This window comes from Equus caballus, chromosome 20, assembly GCF_041296265.1.
Source record: "Equus caballus isolate H_3958 breed thoroughbred chromosome 20, TB-T2T, whole genome shotgun sequence".
Classification (NCBI taxonomy): Eukaryota; Metazoa; Chordata; class Mammalia; order Perissodactyla; family Equidae; genus Equus; species Equus caballus.
In genome coordinates this window covers 26970481-26997695 of record NC_091703.1, presented here as the reverse complement: position 1 = coordinate 26997695, position 27215 = coordinate 26970481, and the positions used below count along the sequence as shown (strand labels likewise).

Genomic DNA, 27215 nt, shown 5'->3' with positions numbered 1-27215 from the left:
TTCTTCAGTTGCCACATTCTTGAAAGGAGACTACCTCATGGGGTAGTTGTGAGGAGTAAATGAGTGAAACTCACTTAAAGCATTTAGCACAGCATTCAGTACATTTTAATTTATCTGTAAATGTCAGTCATTATTGTTCAAATCCCAACTGTCACTCACTTGCTGAGTCACCTTTGGAAAGTTAATTAACTTTTTTACACACCCCCTGTTTCTTTATAGAAAGGAGACAATAATGTGGTACCACACGCAACTGTCATGTGAAATAACGGAATTAATATTAGTGAAGTGCTCCACACAGTGTTTGCATTTAGTCAGTATTTTATTGTTGTGATGTGTTGCTGTTAAGGAGAGGGCCCTCAGCTCCAGGATGGGCAGGGGGCAGCAGGGATGTTACCTCAGCCTCAGGGTCCCTATTCCAGTCAGCTGAGCCTGGGGTCAGTGGGGTCTCCAGGGAATAGTCAGACACTAGGGCAGTAACAAGGGAACTCTGCACTCACGTCACCACTGAGCATATGGTCAAGACAGTGGGATGCCATGGCATCAGTCTGAAAATTGGGTACACAGGCTTAGAGAAGGAGGTGTGCGGGAATGTGTAGATGTGAGATCCATCCATGGCATTGTAGAATGAGACCTCACCAGTCTCATAGTCCAGGAAAACCCCCACTCTTTGAGGAGGGTTGGAAATTGTCAAGTCTGTCCTGGGGTCAGTGAGAGCCTGATAGTCTTCCCCATTAGACAGGCTAATAGTCCAGAATCCATTCTTTGGTGACATATTCACCATAAATACTCTCTCCACGTTCTTCGTACATATCCCGACACACCACTCTCCCCAGTCCCCCACCTCCACCTCCCAGAAATGTCTCCCTGACCTGAAGCTGTTGAAGCCAAGCACACAGTGATGCCCCAAAAATCTCCTAAAGTTGTTTGGCCCAAACAGTTTTCTATCTGTCCACCACAGGCTCCTCTTGTCCCCAGAAACACGGAGGTTGGGGTGTGCTGTGTCCCGATCCAGAATCACATCCGCTGCAAAAAGATTGGGGTAGACCATGGGGTCAGCCATTTTTCCTAGACCTCAGAACCTCAGCCTTTAAGATCTAGGCCTGGCTGAGAAGGTCTGAGTCCAGAGCCTGGTGTCCCCAGCCTGCCCTGAATGTGATCCTCTCAGCTATAATGTAAGAAATGCCCAGGGGTCTTATGTTCGGTGGAGAAGAGTTATCAGGGTCATGGTCTGTATAATCCAACATCTCAAGCTGGCTCCTTCCTTCCATCTTTTTCCTATTTCCCTCCCCAAAATGACTCTGCCCACATGTGGTTTATAGTCACATAGATTTGAATTTCAATCCGTGCTCTGCCACTCCTGAGCTGAATGACTTTTCATTTTCTGAAGTCTCTTTTTCCATAGACCCAAGCTATATAATGTCTTTGAGCCTCAATTCCTTATCTGAAAAATAGGGATAAAAATACTAATCTTTAGGGTAGAAATAGACAATACGTTTTATATGTAGCCCAGGGCCGGACATGGAGGAAGTGCCTGATGTTATAGTAGCTCCATGCCTTTTCTGTGCTAGAGGACATGTTGGGGGCTTTCTGTGCTCCCAGATGCACTCTCCTACCTTTTTCTACCCTCTTCTGGGACCCAGGAATCTAGTGTCTATGGATAGCATCACTGGCTCCCTTGTGTCTGGTTGTCTGCTGAGTTTGCCGATGAGATTTATTGGCATTTGCCAATGCCAACAGTATTTATTTCCCCCACTTCCTCCTGTCAATGTCAGATGGTTATTCTCTCCCAAAGGCATGACACTTCTCAGGCAGCCCTGTCCTGGAGCTACAGTTTCCTCTGGGCTCCAGTAGTTGCTCACTTTCCCTATTCCTTTAAGCTTATTGTTGGTGACCTCTCCCCACTATTGAGAGCCCTGGGGCACATCACATTCCCTAACCTGCGTCCTGTCGTTGTAAGGAGTTCCTTTTCTAAACATCCTTCAACCACCCAGTTTGAACATGCCAGCTCTTATGTGGTTTTTTGACCAGTATATGTACGTTACCTCATTTAGTCTTTGCCTCAAGCCTCACATAATAGGGATTATGAAAATAATTTAAAAATGAGGAGAGTGAAGTTCAGAAACACTAAGTAACTTGAGAACACACAGCAGGAGGAGGTGGCATAAGAATCTTGGGAAAAGCAAAGATCTTTGTGCACTGCCTTTCTCCTTGGTCATTCCACATCCTCACTCTCCCTGCAGTGTTAGTTCACTCTGTCTCTCCTTCTCTCACCTCTACCCTTTATGCCTCTTCCTTCCCATAAAGATCTATGGAAGCCGAGCAGAGCAATCTTCCCTGCTTCTCTGGGCTCTCAGCAGGAAGGTCCTGGATATGGACATGCTTTTGAGACCAGAACCTAAAGTCATCCACCCAAAACTCTCCCAGTCATGGGGACTTTTCTTCCCGGAATCTCAAGAGTTGACGAGGAAAAAGGGAATATGTTCCCTCAGGTTGTCGTCCTGGGGAACACACAGGGATTCACTCACCAGCTTGGTAGAGGGCCATCTTCCATTCTGAAAGGCAGGAGACACAGGTAAGGGAAGGGCATTATTTCTGTTCTTGCTCCCACTCATTCTCCTCACTAGGCCTTTTCTCTCTCCCTTTCTACAGTCTCCCAATGTCCAGCTTCTTTAATTTGCAGCTATGCCAGATCAGACATATAACATCTCAGAAATGGTGAACTTCCTTCCCTCCATCATGCTGGGGCTGCAGGCCACATGGCCAGGCTGTGCTAGGGTGTGGGCATGTGTGCCAGCAGGGTGACGGATGCCGGAAAATGCCCAGATGCCGTACCTGGAAGGTCCTCTCTGAGGCTCCAGGAAAGCAGGGGTGGTGTCCCCCACAGAAAATGAGCATCTGGGCTAGATCTGATTATTCCTACTGGGAATACCACTGGGTCGTGTGACAGAGAAATGGTTTAAATGTTTAGAACACATGGGCCAGGAAACTCAGAGGACATCAGGGTCACTCACCAGCATAGACTTGAGACATCCCTCCACCTGCAATGGGAGAAAGATAGAGACATCACCTGAAATGTGTCATTTCTGAGTCATGTCCTTTCTCTTCCTTTGCACCCATCTAATCTTTCTTTTGGACAACTAGCCCCAACACTTCCTACCATCTCCCTCTGCCTGTTCCATTCTCTCATCCTCTCTCCTCTTTAATATCAAGTCTGAGGACATCAATTCCATGCTGATGATACCACAGGCACCATGGAAGTGCTTTCCTAGCTGAGACCCAGCAGATATATTCTATGTGTATCTATGCTCCCATTCCTGGGCGTAGGTGTCACTGTGTGTATACCTGTAAGTGTGAGTGTACCAGAATCCCTGTGTCTCAAGCTGTATTATCTCCTGCCTACTTCTGAAAAGAATTGGGCAACTTAATGAGGAAATTACAGGTGAGACTTTTTAAAAAGCAGTTCTAATAAATCTATGACTACTGAGCCACTGTGACCACTTGTTTTTTGGAGACACTGATCTCTCCTTCTTCCTTGATTTTCTCATTGTTTTATTTATTTATTTTTCTTCTTCTTCTCCCCAAGCCCCCACAGTATATAGTAGTATGTTCTAGTTGTGGGTGCCCCTGGTTGAGCTATGTGGGATGCTGCTTCAGCATGGCTTGATGAGCAGTGCCAAGTCCATGCCCAGGATTCGAAGTGGCAAAACTCTGGGCCGCCAAGGTGGAGTGAGAGAACTTAACCACTGGGCCACAGCGGCAGCCTCATGATCTTCTCATTGTTTTAAATCTTACATTCTTTGTGTTCTTCTAGGCAGCCGACAGATTATGTAAAGCAACCAGTGAGGTTCCCAGCTTAGGGAAGTCACTTGATCTAGCGAGTTCCACCCCCCTCCTCCTCCTTTCCTTTCAAGTGCACTCCTGGATAGTCCTTCGTGCTTTGCTGGCTGGAGAGTCTATGGGCCCCTCCTGGAGAGATACTGACGGATCTTTTCTACATTAAAAATCATGACTTTCCTTGCTTCCCCAACCATCAGGTACCCTTATTTCTCTCCCTTGGTAAAGGGATCCAGGATATTTCTCAGCCCTGGGCAGAGTTAGGAGTGAGGAAATAGACTGGGAAATATCCTAGCAGAAATTCTTAGATGCAAATTCAGAGAACATGTCAGAGCTACTCACGAGCCATGTACTGGATCTTTCTCCACTCTGCAATGAAGAAAGGTGAAGAGTCATTAACACACTTAAACCAATGATAGGGAGACATATATGGATCCCTGGGGGAGTCATAACTTACTGAGTTCATGCTGGAGGTCCTCTGGAAAATAAGCCAAAAAAACCATTATTGATATGGAGATAGAATGGGAAGTGCCTCTGGAAAATAAACCTTACAAATGACCCAGTGCAGGGGTAGATGTGCAGGATGGGGAGGGGTTGAGGTCTTTGGGGACACCTTCCCCTGTGCCAGTGCCTTGGGTTCCCTCCTTGGTCTGATACCTCTTGCCTTTTCTTCCATTTGCTCTCTCTCTTTCTCCTTCTGCTGTCGGCACAGAAAGTAACCCATCCCCGTAAGAATCAGCAGCAAGATGGACAGTGTCCCCACCAAGGCTGTGATCCAGGGCCAGGTCCTCCAGAAGGGGTCTGCAATGGAATGAAGCTTTAGCCTCTCATCCTCAGGGCAGGGATCACAGAGCTTATTTCATGGCATTACATAATCCTTCTCATTCTAAAGTATCATTGAACTTTGGGTAAGACTTTGGTACACTCTTACTGTAACATAATATCATTACTTGTCTTGAACTGTCTGCTTCTCACATCTAAATATGAGTTGCTTGAGCATCAGAATCATGTTTTTTCTAGTTTAATTTTTTAAAAGGTTACATTTATGGGCTGCCCCATGGCCTAATGGTTAAGTTCGGCAAGCTTTGCATCAGTGGCCTAAGTTTGGTTCCCAGGAAGAGACCTATGCCACTCGTCAGCAGCCATGCTGTGGTGGTGAACCACATACAAAATAAAGGAAGATTGGCACAGGTGGCAGCTCAGGGTGAATAGTCCTCAAGAAAAAAGAGAATAAGAGGAAGATTGGCAACAGATGTTAGCTCAGAGCAACTCTTCCTCAGCAAAAAAAATAAAAATAAAAAGGTTCAAATATCAGAAAGACATAAAAAGTCATCCAAACCTCCCATCCACTGAATCCTCCCTCCCCACCTTAATTAGCCTCTCATTAGTCAGCTTAATATGGTGGTTAAGAATATAAACTTTGGAACTGGAGGGCCTGTGTTCAAATTCAGTCTCCTCCATTTGACTAGCAACGAGATATTGGACTAATTACTTAACTGCTCTGTATTGGTGTCCTAATTCATAACGTAGGGTAATAACAGTATCTCACTCATAAGTTTAAAGGATTCAATTAATGCTTATAAAGGATCTGACACATAGTGAGTGCTAAGCAAGTGTGTTTTAAATTTTAAAAAGATAAAGATATACTTATTTTTTTTTCTTTACACCAAACATAGCATTCTATACAAATTGCTCTGCATCTGGCTTTTTCTGTTCATCTTGGAGATTCTGCCATATTAGTACAGAGAGAATTTGTGCATTTTCTTTCCCAGCTGTGTAATATTCCGTTGCATAGAAGTTCCCCATCGATGGATATTTCCATAGTTTCTAGCTTTTTTGTTATTATAATTAATACTATAAGAAATTACATTTTACAGGGGTCATTCCATAGAAATGCAAGTGTATCTGTCAGATAAATTCCAAGAACTGAGATTTTGGATCAATAAATAAGCAGTTTGGAGAAATACTGCTATATGCCCTCAACAGAAGTTATGTAAATTTATATTAAAAATATACCAAAGTATACTAACAAAAGTCTAAAAGTGACAGTCTCCCCACAATCCTGCCATCAGAACGGGTGATGTACCATGTCAGTTTTGTTTTGTGTTGTTTTATTGCCAATTGTACAAACGGAAAACATTTAATACACATTCATCTCTTGAGTGAGATTGGATCATCTCATGTCTTATTTCATTTTCTGTGAACTTATAATTCATGTCATTTGCTCATTTTTCTATTGGGTTGTTTTACATCTTAAGGAGATTAACTCTTTCTCTAAGATGTGAGTCACACATTTTTTTCGTATTTTTTCGTTTGTCTTTGGTTAAGAGTCTAATCTTTACCATCTTTCCCCAATTCCCAATGCCTGTGACAGTTTCTGGCACACAAGAAATACTCAGTAAGTATTTGTGACATAAGCAGCTTTATGGGGAAAGAAAAACGTCCTTGGAGTAGGAAGAAGGTTCCAGATTCCTGCTCTGTGCCTTATATTCTCTACAGAGACCCAAGTCAGCAACAGAGAATTACACATCCTCCTTCTTTCAGTAGCCAAGCCCAGCAAAGTATACCTGAGGCTAAAGCAGGGTACGGACCTGCAACGGAAATCCTGGCTGTCTTTTCCTTGCTGAGGAGGGGATTTCTGATGATACAAGATTCCCCTTCCCCAGAGCTGCCTTTCACTATGACAGATGCTGCGACTGCATACAGACCAGCTCTCTCTGCAACTAAAGGTGCTGCCACAGCTGGAATATCCTCTCCCTTGGCATCTCTCCACTGTATTTGGGGCTGGGGATACCAGCCAGTGTACATGCACTCCAGATGGATCTCTCCAGCCTCATAACTCTTCACTTCAATGTGAAAATCAGAACACAGTGCTGTGGAACAAAAATGTACCTGAATTCTATGGAACCTCCTGTAGTGATGAAAGTCTCAGAAGGAATCAGATGGCACACTCACATGAGATAATTCAAGGGCTGTTTCACTAAGGAGCTGTTTTCAAAAACCTGGTCACGGTGAGGGGAAACTACATGGAACAGAACGATACCCCAGGGAGAGGAACAGTGGAGCTGTTACCACCCACCACTAAACCCAAAGAGAGGCTTAGTGGAAGCCCGTTTGAAGACCTAAGAGAGTCATGTAGAAAGGGCTTTCTTAAGAAGAGCTGTGATTTTCTGGAAAGGAATGCAGCCAGCTTGAGGTCATCCTATGTGGAGAAAGCCAGGAGGAAAAGTTCCTAGACCTCCTCTGCTGTATCTTCCATCTTCTGCTGCAGCTCCCCATTGACCAAATTCATCCAGAAGCCACAGGGCAAGAGAGTGCCATGAGAAAGAGAAGTGCAAACCTTGACTTCTGGACATCAACCTGGTCTCACCTTCTCCTGTTGAACATAAGCAATTTCATGGAACATCAACATCAGACAAGGGCACTTTGCCACTAAGATGGGGCAAGACAAAAATGAGACCACTCAACAATCATGTTTGAATATAGAGAAAAACACAAATACTGTCCAAACCACAATCATATACAACATTTCCCTATCCTGGCTATGAGTGACTGCTGCTCCTTTCCCTATTACAGCTTTAACCTCATTCTAGTCTTCCTCCTAGGTAAGACATATTAAGACATCCAACTACAGAATCACACCCCCCACCTTCCTGACAGAATCCAGTCCAGAGCAAAGTCCCACTTCCATAAACCCTCCCCCAACTCCCCTAACACAAGCCCAAATTCTATAGCAAGTCTTCTCTAACACCCTCTTACTGAGACACCCCACGGTTCCCACATGGCATGTGTTCTCCCCCCCTGCAATAAGTAATACACATAAATTGGTCAACTCCAGGTGTGTTCCTGGAGGCCTTTGGCTGGAGAACATTGGCAGCACGGATGCTGTCCTACAGGTCAGCCTTCCAGGGCCCACCGCAGTGTATACCCGGAAGGGCCACAGAAGTAATCTGGAACACAACTGAACCAAACGATTGTGTGCTGAGGAGATATGTTCTTATCCTTCCTATCCTTGACGTTCCATTTCCCAGCTTAGACCCTGGCAGCCAGCTTGAGAGAGATCTTTACTTGACATCACAGAGTATAGGAGGGATTCCTCCTGGAGGAAAACATGTGTCTTTCCCAAAGCCCTCAGAGAAACAAAGAGGGAACACAGTGGAGTCAGTTCCTAGTGACCAGCCAGGATGCTCTGAGGTGGATTTGGAGCATGAACTCTGCTTCTGCCCCCAGGTCTAAAGGAGTAACCAGTTCAGAACAAAAGTAGGAGCCTCACCTGCAACCTTCAGCTCCATTACGGCATTTTCAGAGAAGTTTTCACCTTGGAAATAACACCGGTAGCTCCCTCTGTCAGAGGCTCTGACGTCGTAAATTCGGAGAGTAGCCTTTCCTTCAGTGATGTCATCTCTTAAAATCAAAGTTCTCGCTCGATACTCTGCCATTTGTTCGTCATCTCTTTCCTCCCCATTTGCATACATGTATACTACCTCCCTAAGGCTGGATCTCACCCACATCAGATCCATGATCTCCGCGTTCATCTTCGGGGAAAGATGACAGGGCAGATCAGCATATTCACCCATGAGGGCCAGGATGGGCCCAGAGGGTCCAACCACAGCAAACTGAGCTGGTCGGTAAAAGGAGAAGCTCCATCAGAGGGAGTTGGGGCATGAGGGTAAGGGAGGGATCTCATGCAGGGAGGGTGAGGTACAAAAATCCTAGAGAGGAACATAATCCTAATAGAAGTACAATTTGTCTGAATGGCATGTGTACCTTCAGTTTGGGATGGGACTTCCAGGACTTCCAGGTATAAGAAGTTATCACAGGTTCTAACTGGACGATAACAGATAATTGTATGATTCAGTAACATAAATGCAGAATGTTCCCTACCTGAACAAGGGGTAAGCAGCTGGACCAAGATGACGCAGACAAGGAGGTCGAGCAGAGGGATGTGTAGGGAACTAGCCATTTTCATCTGTGCTGCAGAGAGATGATGGAGTCAGGCAGAAATTATGACTTGAAAGAAGATAGTGAATTCCACATCAAACCTCCACCTCCCCAGGGGTGATTCAGGGTGAAACACACAGTCATTAGTGTGGTGACTCAAGATCCTCTTCTGCTACAACATTTGCTTGGGAGTGTCTTAACTTTGAGTTCAACATGGAAAATCACCAACAAACACATGTAATGTTAAATGCACATTTAACATCTAAATATTATTTATTTAGGGTTAAATGTATGTATATTAACCCTAACCCATCAGGAAATCCTCAGCTCTACTGTCCAGAATCCTTCCACTTTCGCACTCTTCCCCTTGCTATAGCCAGGCCCAAGCCTCCAGTCTGATTAATGAAGAATCCTCCTCTCTGGGTCCCCTGATTCCACTTGTGTCCACTATAGTCTATGCTCAACACAACAGACAGAATGTTCCTTGTGTAACGTCATGCCACTCTTGTGTTTAGCAGCTTCCAGTGGCTCCCAATTCCCTCACAGTACATGCTAAAGTCCTTACAATGGCCAACAAGGCTCTCCAGGATCTGAAACTGAATTCATCTCCCCTATTCTACTCATCTTATCCAGCCACAGTGCCCTTCTTGCTTGTTCTTGAATAGGCCAGGACAGAGGACACCAGCACTGACTCTTCCCTCTACCTGGAACCCTCTTCCCCCAGATATGCACAAGGCGTACTCCCTCACCTCCAAGTCTTTGCTCTCAAGTCAGTTCCTCCATGAGATCCTCTCTGACCACAGGTTTATGGCAAACTTCTCCCATACCCCTGAGTGTGCTCTCTTTTTCTCATTGATTTTCAGCATCTAACATATCCTGGGTTTACTGTCTGTCTCCACCTGCTGGAATGGAACTCCACAAAGCAAGGACATTGGTCTATTTTGTTTCCTAATGTGTGATGAGCCCATAGAACAGTGTGTAGTTCACCTGGAACATTTAGTAAATATTTGTTGAATGAGTGAATGGATGAGGGGTAATGTATTATAACCCACCAACACTCCTTAGAATTTTATATCTGTTTAGGTGATCAGATTAAGTGGTTGTCATCCCACAGGAAGGGAGGTGGAAAGTTGTGAAGACAAACTCTGCCTCCATAATGACATGGTCTTTTGGTCTGGCTTAGAGACTATAGCCTGGCCTCCTCTGTTCCCACTGAGACTTGCCTATATTATTATATTTAATCCTGTTTTTCAATGAAGTGGTTTCAAGGAGCAAGAATGTCCTGAATATGCATATAAGAGTATTACAACTTGGTGTGCTTCAGTGCACTCTGTTTGCGATTGTTCTTTGGGGGAGAAAGGTCCCTGGGAAGGAAATTATTCGTTTCCTGTCTTCCCTTTTCCCAGGTGTTCACCAATGCTCCTTGGCTGATGGCCTCTGGGCTCACTAGCAATGGAAAAGTTCCTGGTCTTAATCTCTCCACTACTAGAGAAGTGCCTTCAGAGGCAGAAATGTAAAAGCTGGCATTTGCAAAGAAGGGGCAATTATGTCAATCTCGGAGCACAAAGCAGTCCAACAAAGCTCATACTGGTATGAAGTGTTCAGGTTCTCCAAGGTCAGAATGAGGGCCCCTGCAAACCCCCACTCCAAGCTGAGTGCTGTCAACTGTATTTTGGCTCAGAAAATCACCTCTGTCGTCTTTTAGGTATAGTATGTAGCATCAATGTGAACACTGCGATAAGGGAATTGTAGCCCTCACCAGCTGGCAAGGCTTGATTCTAGCTGAGTTCTAGCTTGGCTTCCATCCTAACCACCCCAAAGTTGGCTGCATCCCTCGATAGTGGAGATCTATGCCTAGGTGGTTACTCAGAGATAGGACTGAGATCTTTGGACCTAACCTCCTCCTTTCTCCCTTGTTTCTCTCCCATCATGTATCCTCTCTTTCCATGAAGATGTCAGGTAGAATGGGGTCCTGATGAATGACTTGAGGGAGTGTCCATCTGGGTAGCAACACTGTGGACTCCTCTAGGGCCCAAACATGGCCATCACCAAGTTCAGATCATGCCTCCATCAGACTCTGGTTAAAATCCAGGCAGAATCCCTGGTGGAGGCTCTGGACTCAGTCAGAAGCTGAACCTACCACTACTGAATCACAAACCTAGTGAATGGGAGCCCTAGGAAGAAGACCAGTTCTCACCCATCTTTTCATTCATTCACTCAACAAATATTTAATGAGCCCACACTATTTGCCAGGCCCACTATGTATTAGGTGTAGAAACAAAAAGGGGGTGGAAACTAGGTAATGGTTCCATGATTCACAAGCTGTGTAATCTCAGCCATGTGACAAAACCTATTTGAGCTCCAGTCACTCATGAAAAAATGTGAAATATGAACTTCAGAATGTGCAGAATTGGCCCAGTAATTTTACTTCCAGATATCGGTTCCCCAAAGTACTTGCATGCATCCAGAGAGAAGCATGTGTAAAGATGACACTGCAGCATTGTCTTCAAAATCAAAAAAGTGATCAAAACTCTAACTGGCCACCGACAGGAGACTGGTTAATTAAATAATTTTTCATTCCTATGAAGGAATTCAGTGCGGCAGTTAAGACTAATTTGTAGTCGGCAACCTAGATAATTAAGACCTATTAAGTGACCAAAACGCAAGTTGCAGAACAATATGAATGGTTCTATTAAAAAAAAAAGCTAGAAATTGTTATATACATTTTATTAAGTTGCCTTAAAAAGGGTCTAAAAGGACACAGGCTACACTGAGAATTGGGGATCGAGTGAAAGATGCTTTTGTCCTTTGTACCCTATACTTTGAAAATTTTTGAATGTCTTAAAGTTGAAATGTTTTCATGTAAAACTTAACAATTAATAACTGTTACAAGTAATTATAGTGACTGCAACATATTAGTTTTTCAGAAAATACCAACTCATCTAAAACAAACCAGCATGAGACCCCCAGTCATTGTTCTGCAAGTCGAGGAACTGCCAGGGGACAAGACAGCAGAAGTCTGAGCAGCTGGCACTCCTTTGGACCCTTGCCTGAAACCTGGACATGACCTCATGCGAAATATTGCCTTTCAGTACACCCTCTCCTCTTCAAAATATTCTTTATGTTGCTCGAGAGAGGACAATATTATTATTATTATTATTATAGGTAACAATTTGTCTACTGTCCTCAGAGTAGAGAATATGTTTTCACTTATTTTAGGGTATTTATTGTTTTTGCTCCTGACTATAGACAGTTTTAAAGTGGAGAAAAATATAATGGAAAAAAATTTGGATAATCTGCTATAGTAGTATTATACTTTGCTTCACGGGAATGTAAATATTTCTGGAAGTATTTTGGCCATATATATACCAAATGCCTTGGAAATATTTCATCTTTTGACCCAGAAATTCCACATTTAGGAATTGCACTTAAAGAAAAATAATGAGATATTAACACAAAGATTTATGTTTAAGGCTGTTCATCATAGTAAAATCTGCAACAGCAAAATGTGCATACTATTTAAATATCCAAATTGGATCCAATTTTGTTACAATGATAAATAAAATTATTTATTAAAAACATGACACCTAGTGACTGTAGGGAAATCCCTTTATGATTGGAAAATGTGTTGCTTATCCATCCTCTGATTGTTGTATATGTGTACGTATGTAGCATGTAGAGGTTGGTTCAGACTTTTCTATAATACAAAGAATTCTGTAATGACCATCATTACATATACACATTTAAGGCACATCTCTTTTTAGAATCTCTTAGAATACCTTCCCAGAGATGGCCAGGAGAGATCATAAGAGTCCTTTGTTCCTTTCTCACCAAAGTAAGTTCTTAAGGACATGCAGTTGTTAAGTTTCTTCATTCAGGTTGTCTCCCTCCCACCAAATTTCCCAATGAAGGTCCTTACTTTTGGCACTGCATCCCGCCCCCATCCCCTATCCCCTCACCACACTCACAAGCACCAAACCCCTTTCTCTAGGTGAGGACTTCCCTGTACCCACTCTCAACTGTTTAGCTGCTGTCCTTCCGGGGCCTGTGGCCCTGGCTTTTACCAGTTTCCCTCACTTACCCCTTGACAGTCCCATCTGAAGATCACAGCCCACAGAATGAAGGGAATCAACAGCTCTCCATTAATGTTAGCAGTCTGCTCTGGAAGAAAGGGAAAAGAAAGAAAGGCTGCTCACTGTGAGAAACAATAACAGAGTCCCTCTCTAGAGGAATTAGTTTTTTCATTGGCTCCGTGGGGTGTTTCTTATCAGTTGCTGGACAGATACCAGCGGGAAATGTTAGAATGAAAATGAAACTGTAGTGGACTGTACAAAATGAAGAAAAATTTCAGCCCTAATTCCCACACAGTTTGTGTCTCTCTGTGTTTACCTGTTTGAATCATTCATGTATATATATATATGTGTGTGTGTGTGTATAGTCAGGATTTCATTATGCAAACCTGTTTTCTGTCTTTTATATCATAGTAGATTTATCAGCAGAATTAAGAAGAAAAATTTCAAGATTTTAATGTATGAAGAGAATAAGATGGGTATTAATTAAAATGTTTCTGTGGCTGTTTGCTAACATCTGTGTGCATGTAGGGGGGCACATGGAGGAGGGCATCTTTTACAACAAGAGCCAAATGGAAATACAAACAGAAAGAAGACCAGATCCACTCTACCTTTTTAGCACCTGTGAAACTCAAGTCTCTAATCTATGACCAAATTGTATAACTTTCAGGTTTCCAGAGACAGTGCTGCCAGTGACCCATGGGCGTGTCCTACATTTTTCAGAACAGTCTTATTTGGAGTGTTGCTGAGCAGCTTCCTTCACTTTCTATGCCTTATTCACGCTACATTTGTATTTTCATGTGTATTTGTTTCCACTCTGCCTGCAGGATTCTGTATTCTCTGAGGTTAGACTCTTGATAGTCTGTGAAGGCTTTTTCTATAAAGTGTCTTTGGACAAACTCACCCTACCTGTGGCCTAGGGTTTCTCAAGACACTTTATTTGAGTCTCAAATCATTGGTTAATGCTCCTTGGGCTCTTGATGTGACCTTGGCTGATGGAATTTGATTATATTCCAACTCTTTGAATTTAGGTTCTGTGCATGGCTGGTTGATTGCACAATATCTACTCCCTACTTCTTCTTAGTAATCGAACCCAGTTTGGGGAGGACCTGCCATTTGCCCATCCCCCTTGTAGATAGGAGAAAACGAGGGACTAAGTTTCAATCAATGATTTGTAGATGGAAGTTGTTGAGTTACGTTTTTCCAGAGTGGTCTATACTCATCCTACTTCCACTTTCCTTTTGCCTAGAACATGGTCCTTGAGCTGGAGTGCAGCAACCATCTCAGGACAATGAGACACCCTTAGAAGCCACATGCTGAGATGGCAGAGAATAAAGATCGAAGAAATCTGGTGCACCAATGCATCTCTGAGGTGCCAGACCAGCTCTGGACTGCTGCTCTCTGAACTCATTTTACACGAAAGGAGATCAAAATCTTGTTTTGTTGAAGCCAGTGGGTACTTCCAGTCTCTGCTGTTAGCAGCAAAATACAATTCCTCCCTCCTCATCACCCACTATCAACAGTTTATCATGAAACTTTTCAAACGTAGAGAAAAGTTGAAAGACTTTTTCAATGAACACCAAATTTACCTACTATCTACATTCCATAGGGAAGATTTTACTACAGTTGCTTTTTTATAATCTTTCCTTCTGTTTATCTCCCAACCATCCTTATTTATTTATTTAAAACTTTATTTATTTATTTATTTGATGTCTTTTAAATTAAGTTGCAAATATCAATGCCCTTTCCCCTGGATATTTTGGCACATCTATCAGATACGAGAACCCCGTCGTGAAATGCATGAGGCACCAATGCTGTGTCTGAAACACAAACGTAGGAGTACCTTTCAGTTATGTGATCTAAAAGGATCAAGGGAGTATGTTTATCTGGGTATCTCTAGCTCCTAAATGCCACACCATCCCCACTAATATTCATAGTCTGGCCCCAGGTACCTGGCCACTCCTGGTAAGAGTCAGGCTCCCTCCAGGAGGCTGTGTAAGCAGGAGGCTCCAGGACTGCCTCTCTCGAACAGCTTGAGACAGGGACAGGCACTGCCTCAGGGCCCTTCTGTCCATTCCCTGGCATCTGCTGAAAGAAGTGCTCTCTTCTCCGCTGATGCCACAAGAAGGCAATCATTGTTCTGGAGGACCAATAGGATGCAGGGCCCTACAAATCACTTGAAGAGGGGCAGGCATAAATCACTCATGAAGGAAGCTGAGGAGATGCATGTGGTTGAGTTCAGAGACAAAATAAAATAGGAGAGTGGGCATGACATTAGAGATGGGTTAGAAAGTAAAAATTATCTCAGAATGTAACCATCTTCCCTGTCAGTCATCAGGCTGGTGTAAAAGACATATTTGATAAAGCCAACTACATAGTTAACAGAAAGAATATTTCTCCCAAGATCATGTTGTAGCTGCAAAAGGGCAAAACAAACCCTTCTTGAGTGTTTCCTGCTTTCTTACTCACTGAGAAACTTTCTTGTGAAAATTCACAGTCACCTTTCGTTCTTTTGGATGTGGCTTGCCAGTTTTCCCAACACCATCTATTGAAAAGACCTTCCATTCTCCATTGCACATTCTTGACTCCTTTCCGAAGATTAGCTGTACCTTATCTTTTTCTTTTTTTTTTTTTTTTGAGGAAGATTAGCCCTGAGCTAACTGCTGCCAATCCTCCTCATTTTGCTGAGGAAGGCTGGTCCTCAGCTAACATCCATGCCCATCTTCCTCTCCTTTATATGTGGGACGCCTACCACAGCATGGCGTGCCAAGCGGTGCCATGTCTGCATCCGGGATCCAAACCGGCGAACCCCGGGCTGCCAAAGTTTAATGTGCGCACTTAACTGCTGTGCTGCCAGGCCGGCCCCAGCTGTACATTACCTTAAACCAGACACAAAAATTAACTCAAAATGGATTAAAGACTTGAATGTAAGACATGAACCCATAAAACTCGTAGAAGAAAGCATGCATTGTTTTCTAATTGACGTTAGTTTTAGAGTATCTTCTTGAACATCATGTCTACTTAGGCAAGGGAAACAAAAGAAAAAAAACAACTGGGGCTATGTCAGACTAAAATGTTTCTGCAGGGCAAACAAAACCATCAAGAAAATGAAAAGACAACCCACCAACTGGGAGAAAATATTTGCAAATCATATATCTGCCAAGGAGTTAATTTCCAAAATATATAAAGAACTCATACAACTCAACAACAAGAAAATGAACAACGTGAAAATGGGCAGAGAATATGGAAAGATATTTTTCCAAAGAAGATATACGGATGGCCTAGAGGCATATGAAAAGATATTCAATATCACTAATTATTAGGGAAATTCAAATCAAAACTACAATGAAATATCACCACACACCCACCAGGATGGCTATTATTAACAAGACAAGAAATAACAAGCGTGGAGAGCATGTGGAGAAAAGGCAAAATTCATGGACCATTGGTGGGAATGCCAACTTGCAAACTGGTGCAACCACTAGGGAAAAAAGTATGGAGATTTCTCAAAAATCAAACATAGAAATACCATATTATCCAGCTATTTCTTGACTAGGTGTTTATCCAATGAATAGGAAATCAATAATTTTAAAAGATTTATGTAGCCTTACATTCATCGCAGCATTATTCACAATAGTTGACACGTGGAAGCAACCCAGGTGCTCATCTACGGATGAATAGATAAAGATGGTGTGGTATGTATAAACAACGGAATACCACTCAGCAATAAAAAAAGTAAAATCATGCCATTTGTGAAAACATGGATGGACTTGCTTTCGTGGATGGTATGCTAAGTGAAATAAGTCATAGAGAGAAAGACAAACACTGTATAATACAACACATATGTGGAAGATAAACAAAGAAACACATAGAGAACAGATTAGTCCTTAGAGAGAGAAAAGGGATTGGGGGAGGCTGAAAGGGGTAAAGGGGCACATATGTATGGTGACAGAAAACATCTAAACTACTGGTCGTGAACATGATGCAGTGTACATAGAAACTGACATAAGATAATGTACAAGATAATGTACACAGTGTTATAAGCCAATATGGCCTCAATAAAATAATTTAAAAATAAAAATAAATAAAAATTCGAAGTCTATCCAAAGCCCATTAAATAAGAATGAACTATCCCATTCTTGTCTGGAGGATGCAAGATACTTTGACACAGAAAAGCAACTTTGATTTCCATTCTAGATGCTGGACTTCAGACAAGGGGTTTCAGGGCACCACATTTTCTTAACTTTATAGTTTCCAAGAATATAAGATCCCAGGTCTAGTCCTCATGCAGACCATTACATAAACCCTTTGGAGAGAAATATTTGTGAAATGGGGGAGGAAAAAGTTCATTAATTCAGCAAATTTTTATTGACAACCCGCCATGTAGTAGGTATCAGCACTGAACTTCAAACTGGTGAGGAGAGGTGGCGTAATGGAGGAGTTAAACCACAGACTCTGAAGCCAGGCTGCCTGGCTGAGCTTTGCTAGCTTGTGACCTTGGGCCAGTTACTTATCCTCTCTGTGCAATAGTTTTTCTATCTGTAAAATAAGGATGATAATAGCATCTGCCTTTTTGGATTGCTGTTGTGAGGATGAAATGAGGTAATTCAGGCAATTTTCTTACAGCAGTGCTTTATACAGATTAAGCCATAAAAATGTACGTTAAGTAAAAACTAGATTTGGTCCTCCTTCTCAGAGTTGATAGGTTGGCATTTTCCCTTAAGGAGGGTGAGATGCCTGGGATTGATGCTGAAGGAATGCACAACTGAAGGGTGGGCTTCCACTGTTAACTTCGGGAGATGAGCTTGATAGATCCCAAAAGGAATTCAGAGACTTCTTACCTGTAAAAAATAGATGGGTGTACATATACTTAATAACAATTCCAGTCCCTTTTGTACAGCAATTGCACTTTCAAGAATTGATCTTAATGCCAACTGCCATAGGGAAATTTATTTTCTGGAAGTCATGAGGGCTACGAAAAATGATTTATATACAAAGATGTTTATAGTAGCATTATTTGTAACAAAAAATAAAGAAAATCATCTTCATTATGAAAACTATAAGATTAGTGTGGGAGGTTTAGTGTTGTAGAAGAAGCATGTCATAGGACAATATATATAGCAAGGTCCAATTTTCATTAGAAAAACTGTGTATGTGTGTGTGTGTATTTGTATAAGCACAGACAAGAGTTAAAGAATATGCACTTAACTGTTGATAACATACTGTATTTTAAACATAGGAAGTTATTTAGGGAAAGGAGCCGTAAAGAAATTCACAAACCGGAGAAGAAATCTTGAAAAATCTAGAGTGTAAAGTGTCACTGAAATTGCTTGACAAGGAATGATTGGATTCTCAGGGGTAATATGAGGTAGTGTTAGATGTAAGACTGTTGACTGTAGCATCAAGTCCCAGAACAGCAGGTGACCTGGAGAAGTGGCTTTTCTGTGTGCACTTTATTTAGTATCTCCCAGGGTTGCATGTGGCTCAAAATGAAATAGAGTTACTGAATGAAAAGACTGAAAAAGCGAAGCCCCTTCCAGATCCAGCTTCCTGCTGTGGTTCTGTTGTGCAGGCATTCAACACAACCACTGCTTGTGGGCACTGGCTTTTCTTCTCTTTATGACATTTCCAAGAGATCAAGGTAGAGATCACTCTCCAAGCCACTAGTCTTTGGTCTTTCCACCAGTATTACTTGTCTCTTCAGGTCCCTTTTCCAGTTTCCAGCTGGAGTGGCAGCACCATACAGACTCTCTTAACAAGACTCTGTGGGGTGTCATTGTCCTTTCTGGACCTCTGCACCATGTATCCCTGGAACACTACAAACTTTCTCCAGCCTTTTTCCAGTCTCATGGAGAAATGACAAAGAAATGTCTGCAGCTCTGAGAGAAAAGGTCAGAGGGGCTCCACCTCCACTGAAGTCTCAGGTGGAGCTCTTGGGTAGTTGTCCCTAGAAGTGGCTCCTCAACTCTAGTGCCCAGTTCTCCCTGGAGGTTCAACTGAGAGAAAGTCTGGGGACTGATGGCCTCAGTGGCAGATCGTCAGAGGGGTTGGGTGATAGAACCAGAGGCAGAAGAAAGGGTGGTGGGGCACAGCGAAGGAGGCCTAGGGTAAAGTGTAGATGTGGGACCCATCACACACACTATAGAAGGAGATATCTCCAGGCTCATAGTCCAAGAAGATCCCCACCTAGCCGGGGGTCTCACTCACGGGGAAGAGGGTCTGAGGAGATGTGAGGGCCTGATACTTAATAGCATACATTTCCACGGCCCAGAATCCATTTTGAGTTGACTCTGTGCATCCACCCCTCCTTTCCATGTTTTCCTCACAAACCACAAGCTCCCAATAAGTTCTGTCACCCAGTTTGACCTCCTAGTAATGTCTCCTTGAAGAGAAAGACTTGTGGTCCAGCACATAATGGTCAAGAAAAAACCTCCCAGGGATTTTCTTTGCATTTTTCTGCCTCACACTTCAGCAATCTTTAGCCAGAAAGAGTTCAAAGTAGGCAGTGTCTGGATCCAGAGTCATATTAGCTTCAGAAAGAGAGATACAAGAGAGCCATCCAACTCTGGTATCCCAGTGCCCTCACGGACTGGAAAAGAGGAGAAAAGAAGCTGACCCTAACCCATGAAGTCCCTTTCCTTCTCAAAACAGCTAGAGTGATAAGTATCTCCTCAAATGTCCTCAAGAACATTTTTCAAAGAACCAGTGGGAGAGCTCAGAAGATTTCACAAGGAGGAGATAATGCAGAGTCCTGAAACCTGGAGGTCCCAGGTCCCTGGGAGCAGGGGTGTCTAATCAGGAATCCCCCCTTCCCATCCCATCCTCTCCTCTCCCACAGCAGCTTGTACAAATCCCTCTCATGTCACTGCACTGATATTATTTGTTTCATATTTCTCTCTTCTACTAGATTAGGACCTGAGAAAGCGGAGACTATGTGTGTTCATCACTGCATTCTCACTGTCTATCACTGTCAGTATCTGACTCCCATTTGATGCTTAATAATGTTTGTAGAGTGAAGGAATGGAGAAGATCATGTGGAAAGCCTTCAGCCATCCCTCTCTGCCAGCCTGAAGCCCCAGGGGATCTGGTGGAGGGGTACTTGGCCAGAGTTTTTCTGTCAACTGTAGGACCTGTGATCTAACCAATGCTCATCTTTAATAGACTTTCCCAGAATCTCAAAGCTTAGAAGAGTCACATTGGAGAAACTGTTATGTTTTCACCAAATGCTGGTTCCTTTTCCCCGTAGGGACACAGCTAGATGACATTTCCCAGCCTCCCTTGGGTACCCAGGAGAAGAATTTGCCCTTGAGAAACCTTCTGCACAATATTTCCACCCCTTTTTCCCCATCTCTTGGCTGAATACAGAATAGAGTGAGGCCCTAGAACATCCATGTAGAGTAGAGCTCTCACCTCCCCAGGTGATCTGTCTTGAACTCTGGACAGATGCAGAAATACACTTTTATCATGTTTACCTAATGAGGTGGCAGCGTTTTTTGTTACAAAATTTACTCTACCTTGACCAATACGAGCCATAAGCGAAAGTCTACTCCCTTTACAGGCTGTTCCTGCAGACAGTTGTCTTATGTGCTGGATACTGAGGACCCAGAGATGGTAATACACAGTTCCTGCCCTGTCAAGGAACTCAATCTTGAGACAAACAAAGAAGCAAATAATATCACTTCAAAGAGAAAGCCTGTAAAATCCTGTCAGATCTTCCGTCTTTTAGAAAATCTACCTTTAGTTCTCTGTTTATTTGTTTCAGAGAATCCTGTATAATTGATCACTTTCCTCATATATATACTTATACACAATACAGTCTATAAAGCTCAAACTACGTCTTGGGTGGTTCATCTGGAGCCAACACCACAGACTTAAGCTGCTCTTTGCTGGATCAGGGCTTCCCTATCTGACAGAGCCGTTAACCCAGCCTAATCTTCACTATATGTCTGCTTCTTTATTTATTTTCCATCAGCCTCGTTTTGTCAAATGCAATTGTCACTTGTCAGTTCCCACTTATTCAAATTCAAACTCTCAGCCATGTTTGACCCAAACAGTTCCTCCTTCTTCACATAGTTTCTTTCCTCAGATTCTGGCACACATACCATCTTGGGATTGTTTTCTTATTCCACTGGTTACTTTTTCTCAATCTCCTTTGCTGGATCCTCCATTTCCCAACCTCTGAATGTCTGGGGGCGCTGGAGCTCAGTATCTTGGACTTTTGTTCTGTTCTCTCTGAACACTCTCCCTCTCTAAAGAATCTCATCCAACCCCAGGATTTTAATTACCTCATGTGCACACATAACTCCCAAGTCTCCAGCTCCAGCATCTTCCAGACTCATTCACCCAATTGCCTACGTGTCTTAAGTCCAAAAGATAATTCCTAATTTTCTCCCAGAAATTCCCTATCATTCACCCATTTGCTTTGGCTAAAATCCCAAGCAGAGCCCACTAAATGGACCTATCATCAAGTCTTTTTCAACTCTTCCTTCAAAACATATCTCTTATTCAACAACCGCTTTTCAACGTCTCCATCAGAGCCACCAGGATATCATGCCTGGCTTCCTTGCTTTCCATCTTGCCTCTCTATGGTCTCTATAGTCTATTCTCAACACAGAAGCAGCCAAACTTACCTTAAAAACACATAAATCAGATGCTGTCACTCTCCACGTCTAAAGTCCCCAGTTTTGTCCTGTCACACTTAAATCCAAAGACATCATCATGGTTTGGAACACTTTCCATCATGTGACCCCTGCTTATCTCTTGCACCACATCTCCTATCATCATCTTTAGGCCCAATCACATTGCCCTTTCCAGGCAGATGAATTTTCTTCCAGTTCCTCAAACACTCTGGATCTTTCACACCTTGGGATTGTTGTATCTGCTCCCCACTCTCCCTGGAACAGGGAAAGCCCCGGGTGTTAACATTTGTATTCCTTCCTATTATTGTGTCCTGTCTTAAATGTCATCTCCTGAGAAGGACCCTCCTAGATCTGCCTCTTATATTAAGTCTTCCCCCTTCATTCTCTATCCCTTTGTTTAGTTAGTTTCCTTCATGACTTAGCATAAACACTTAGTAAATATGTATTGCATAAACGAGGACATAACAAGAGCAAAACAATACATTACAAAGGACTATCTGAATCAGAGCAATGCAGGGAGAGTAGATGATGGAGTTGAGAACCACTTAGAAGGAAGAACTGACAGGATTGACTAGCTGATTAGAATACAATGATAAGGAAAGAGGGCTCCTGCATGATTGAAGTTCTTTCTTGGGCAATTGAGTAGACAATGATACCATAATACAAATACCAGAGAAGGAAAAAACTAAGAGTAAATTGGAGGAGTTGGGAGAATATTGAATTTAACTTGGTCTGAGCTGCCGTGGGACAATCCAGATAGAGAAATTTTAGGGTTCTGGTGGAAATGGAACTTTGGAAAGACGTTGAGATATGAATGTGGGAGTACTCCACATGTAGGATTCTCAAGGTATATGTGGAGTGACATATGTATTTCACTGTGGAGTGACAAGTGGATCCAAGAATCCCTGGGGAACATGTACATTTAGCAGACAGACAGGGAAGAAGTATCAGCATCTCTTGAGTCAGAATTAATCAGTTGAGTGACTTTGAACAAGTTACTTGAAATTACTGGGCCTTCTTCGTGTTAAGGGTAAGGAATCAGAGTAAGTCTGTTCCAAATTTGGAATGTGGGACCAGATTCCCTGAGTTTGTGTCTTAGTGTCAGCTCTTCCTGGAGGTATGATTTAGTGCAAGGTTTTTACTCTTTTTGTGGATTAATTTCTGCCATTGTACATGGACATCATAATGGCACCTACTTCTTACGGCTGATGTGAGGATTACTAAATAAGAGAATATACATAAAGCACTCAGACCTGTGCCTGGGGCATGGTGGTAGCTGCTCAATAAATGTTGGCTACTAAAATGACAATTTACAAGATTTTATTTAGACTTCCTTTCTAGGGTTCTTCATGGGGGAACCAACTGTGAGGTGGTCTCTCTGCTCTGAGGAGAGAGGTGCTCAGGTGGACAGAGTTGCCAGGTCTCCTCTAAGATGCACATAACATACTTGAGACTGAGTGTCATTTAAATGGAGGCTTTCTAGTTGTATCCTTAGGTTTTTGGTAATGAAAATGAGGAGTAGAAAAATCCAGAAAGAAAGTGGGTGGGGAGGGCTTTAAGAAGGAGAAAGATAAAAATAAGCTTAAACTGCTGGAAAGAAAAAGGTGAAGGTGCTCAACTGCGATGGGGTAGCACTTGGTCATGATGCTGTGTGGATCTTCCCTGGGTCTCTGTCCATCACCCACCCAACCAGGCCACTATTTGGAGCTGGAAGATGGAGAAAGAACACTAGGATCTTTTTTTAAGGAATCCTCTGCCTGAGACCATAGTAATGAGACAGCCACTCACCAGCATAGGACCAGGCTTTTCTCCACTCTGCAACAGGAAAAAGAGAAATGAGCACTCCTCTTGCAACAGCCAGACATTTCTTAGCCTTTTCTGTGCCCTGGTTGCCTTCCCATCCCCTCCTTGGTGCCCACTTCACTCATGTCCAGGACTTGTCTGGCTGTGTCTCCTCAGCTTCTTCACAAGGATGTGTCCAGGGAGAAGGAGGCCAGAGGAAATGGACTCTTCTATTTAACCTTCCTGGTTTCTGACCATGGGTTTGGACTCTATTGTGAGCTCTTTACTCATCTCTTCTCGTTTCCTAAATTAGAAGGATTTGTGCTTCAGTATCTGAAAAACACCAACATATGAAAACTCACGTGAAGGCTGTCATTACATGGGACACAGCCCTGGACACAGGACAGGACTATGCTATATTTACCCTTCTCTTTTTTTCAGTGATCACAGTCCACTCACTTCTCTGGTCAGGAACTTGATTCCATCTTCTCTTTTATCTTTTCTAAGACCTAGTTCAGTGTCCTGCATGCAGCAAGTGTGGACAACTGCCTGGAAATGTGTCTCTTTTATTTATTTAGCCTCAGTGGGAAGCATCGATTTCTCATGGTTAATATGTCGTCTCTTGCTGTCATCAGGAACTCTCATGAACACAAATGTTTTTTATAGCTTTACTTGAGGAGCTGCTCATATGTTTTAGGAACTATGGTTTTATGGCTACAAGCTCAGATTTTTTTCTTCTATCTCCATACATTGTTATCCATGACTCATTAGCCACAAAATCCAGAGCCAGTAATTAACTACTCAATTTTTCTTCATCTGTGGGCGGGGGGAGGTAAAATCAACACTTGCTTCTTAAGTTGTCTGGGGGGGACTTAGAATAGCACTCATGCATATTAACCCCCCATGAATGTCATTGTCCCCCATTTTGAAATGATCATTCATGAGCCTTGCACTCCCAAATCTACCTCCCCAAGAGAGAGTGTCATCAGGTGGGTGCCGTGGGGTTGGAGTTTTAGCCAAAAGGTGAAGGGGAACCTCTGAAAATTTCAGCATGAGAAAATGTATACTTTGAAAATAGCAGTAGGGCAGGTGAAGAGGGAGATGGGAGGCAGGGGCACCATTTACATTGTATGTTCTGGAATGATGCTTCCTGGGATTGCACAATGTAGCTTGTCCTTTTTTTGATGATCCAGATGGGAAGAGGTAGGGAGACCAAGTAGAAAGCTGCTCTAATACTCCAGGGAAAAAATGACAAGAACTTGAAGCAAGTCCATTGCCTTGGGGTCAGAAAAGAGAGTAGTATATTTGATTACTACTATTAATAATAGCTAATACTTATATAGAAACTGTTATGAGCTTGGCATTGTGCTTAGGGCATTACATGTATTAACAACACAAACAGGTAGATCCTCTTATTTCTCACGTTTTATACATGAGGAAGGTGAGGTCCAGGGAGGTTCAATAGCTCACCCAAGGTCCAACAAGTGCTTACTGGCTGAGCTGGGGCTTGAGTTTAGGCAGGCTGGCTCCAGAGTCTGTGTTCTAACCACTAAGCTGCGCTACTTTAAAGGAAGTGTAATTAGTAGGACTTCACTGTTAGTCAGATGTGTAGATGAGAGAGAGTGAGAGGAGTTGAAAATGACAATCAGATGGTGTCATTCACTCAGATAAAGAGGGAGGACAGGGTTGGTGGGAGTTTAGTTTTGGTTACACTGAATGTGAAATGCCTTCATGGCCTCTAATGGGAGCTGTCTAGTGGGCACTGGGCTCAGGGCATGAGTGGGCTTAGACCCAGAAATTCTGGGGCTGGTGGTGGAAGGGTGGTCAGCTTACAGGGTAGAGCCCTGGAAATGGATTGGCTTCTGTAGGGAATATGTGTAGTATGAAAACAGAGCCCAGCACTGAAGCTTGAGGAATATTAGCAGTTATGGAGCAAGAGGAGCAAGAATTTGAGAAGGAGCTCCCCTGAAGTGGAGAAAGGACCAGAAGGGGATCCTGGGAATTGATGAAGCCAAATTAAGGAGGAAGACCTACTCAGGGAGGTCCATGAAGAAAGGATAGAGAAATGCGTAAGTGACTGGGAGGCCATTAGTGACTGGAAGGAACAATGTATATGGTGTGGTAGAGGAGAGATCAGTCATCACAGCATATAAGTGGAGGCCATTCATGTGTTCTTTTTGCTCGTACCTTGCTTGTGTGGAAGTAGATCCCTGGGCAGAAGTGAGGAGAAGCATATTGCCCAGGGAAGGGAGATGGAAGGAGCTGGTAAAGATGGAAGAAGCTTGTATTCATTCTAGCCTGTTGTGTGGCTGAAGAATCCAGGGTAGCCCCCCATGGTCATCCGTCATGTGGTTGACATCCTTGTGTAATCTCATCCCCTTGACTGTGGGCTGAAACTGTGACTTGCTTCTAACCAATAAAATCTGGCAAAGGCGATGGGCAGTCACTTCCATGATGACATTGTTGTATAAGAGTCTGTCTTGCCAGCTGGCCCACTTTAGAGGCCCTCTCTCCCCTCCTGGATTTGAAGAAGAAAACAGTTACGGTGGGAGGCCTGCATCGCAAGGAGCTGAGGTGGCTTATGGGAGCTGAGAGCAACCACCAGTCAACAGCCAGCAAGAAGTTGGGGCCTCAGTCCTACAGCTGTAAGGAAATTAATTCTGCCAACTCCCTGAGTGAGCTTGGAAGTGGATTCTTCCCCAGTGGAGACTCCAGGTGAGGAGATGAGAACCTGGCTGATGCCTGATTGCAGCCCTGTGAAAACCTGAGCAGAGGACCAAGCTCAGAAGTGGCTAGATTTCTGACCCATAGAAACTCTGAATTAATGTGTGCTATTTTAAATTACCCAGTTTGGGGTCATTTGTTATGCAGCCATAGATAACTAATACATATGGAAGGAAAAGGAGACAGTGGAGTCACTAGTGAAGATACAGATGAGCAAAAAGAGTAATTTATATGTCTAGCCCTCACCACTTGCCTGGCCTGCACACTTGGTTCTCCAACTGCCTACTCTTCATCTTCACTTGGATCCCTAATAGGCTCCTCAACCTTGACACAGCCAAAATCGAACTTCGATTCCTGTGCACCTCCTTCCCTTGCCCCCACAACCTGCTTCTCTCTCAATTCTCTAATCTCAGTAAATGACAACTCCATCTTTACAGTTTCTTAGGCCCAGGACCTTGCAGTCATCCTTGATCCCTACCTTTATTCACACCCTACATCTAAGTCCATCAGCAAAGCATTTCTACTCTATTGGAAAATAATAAATCCAGCCCTGATCACTTCCACTGCTCCCCTAGGTCTTAGCCATTCTCTTCTCTCAAATGGATCCTTGTGGCATCTCCTGGCTGGCTTTCAGGTTTCCATCTTGCCATCTCTCCCCACAGCATGGTTTCAGTTTAGCATCTGAAGTAACTTCTTAAAACACTAGCCAGATCCAGTCCATCTCCTGCTTAAAACTGTCAGTAGCTCCCTTCTCACAGACAAAGCCAAGGCCAGACGATAGTGATCAAGACCAAATCCCTCTGATACGGTCCCCTCCAATTCTCCTGGTCACTGCCTGTCCTCTAGCCACACCAGCCTCTTTCTACTCTTCATACAGGCCCCACATACTTCTGCTTCTGGGCTTAGGTGCTGCTGTTCTCTCTACTTGAAATGCTCTTCCCCCAGTTAGTCCTGTGACTTGCCCCCCTACATCATCACCACCCTATTTTAAATTGCAACTTCTGATGCCATATTCCTTACTCCAATTTATTTATCTCCTCAGCACTTATCATCACGTGCCACACCACGTATTTTACTATTTATTTAGTTTTATGTCTGTCTCCCTCCACTAGACAGGAGAGATGTATGCAGTTGACAAATGCAGAATTTCTATTTTGTTCACTTCTGTGTCCCAGGCACCTAGAATAGTAACTGGCACGTATTTCGTGCTCATGGATCTTTATTG

At 43.2% G+C, this 27215-nt stretch overlaps 2 protein-coding genes across 8 annotated transcripts in view; both read right to left on the bottom strand.

The window, feature by feature from the left end:
* Positions 1 to 300: 300 nt before the first annotated feature.
* Positions 301 to 15489, bottom strand: LOC102150670 (butyrophilin subfamily 3 member A3). 7 transcript variants are annotated; one of them, XM_070244295.1, is made up of 11 exons: positions 14798 to 15489; positions 12857 to 12936; positions 8602 to 8803; positions 8108 to 8455; positions 7175 to 7210; positions 4492 to 4635; positions 4292 to 4312; positions 4177 to 4203; positions 3012 to 3038; positions 2526 to 2552; positions 301 to 1023 (listed from the first exon to the last, which is right to left on the bottom strand). In XM_070244295.1, exons 1-11 carry the CDS (start codon positions 14979 to 14981, stop codon positions 494 to 496), a joined length of 1626 nt encoding a protein of 541 aa, XP_070100396.1. In that variant the 5' UTR covers positions 14982 to 15489; the 3' UTR covers positions 301 to 493. The 7 variants fall into 7 exon arrangements, with proteins under 7 accessions (XP_070100396.1, XP_070100397.1, XP_070100401.1 ...); XM_070244296.1 differs by lacking the exon at positions 14798 to 15489 and having other exon boundaries at positions 8108 to 8238; positions 8344 to 8455; positions 8602 to 8808; positions 12857 to 13025; XM_070244300.1 differs by lacking the exon at positions 14798 to 15489 and having other exon boundaries at positions 8108 to 8238; positions 8344 to 8455; positions 8719 to 8808; positions 12857 to 13024.
* A 341-nt stretch (positions 15490 to 15830) lies between these two features.
* Positions 15831 to 27215, bottom strand: part of LOC100068447 (butyrophilin subfamily 3 member A3) — an 89013-nt gene continuing 77628 nt past the window's right edge. The window contains exons 11-12 of the transcript XR_011429621.1: positions 23273 to 23599; positions 15831 to 17686 (exon numbers count right to left, since the gene is read on the bottom strand). The gene's annotated coding sequence lies outside the window, so the exon portion shown is untranslated. The remainder of the gene's footprint in view (positions 17687 to 23272; positions 23600 to 27215) is intronic.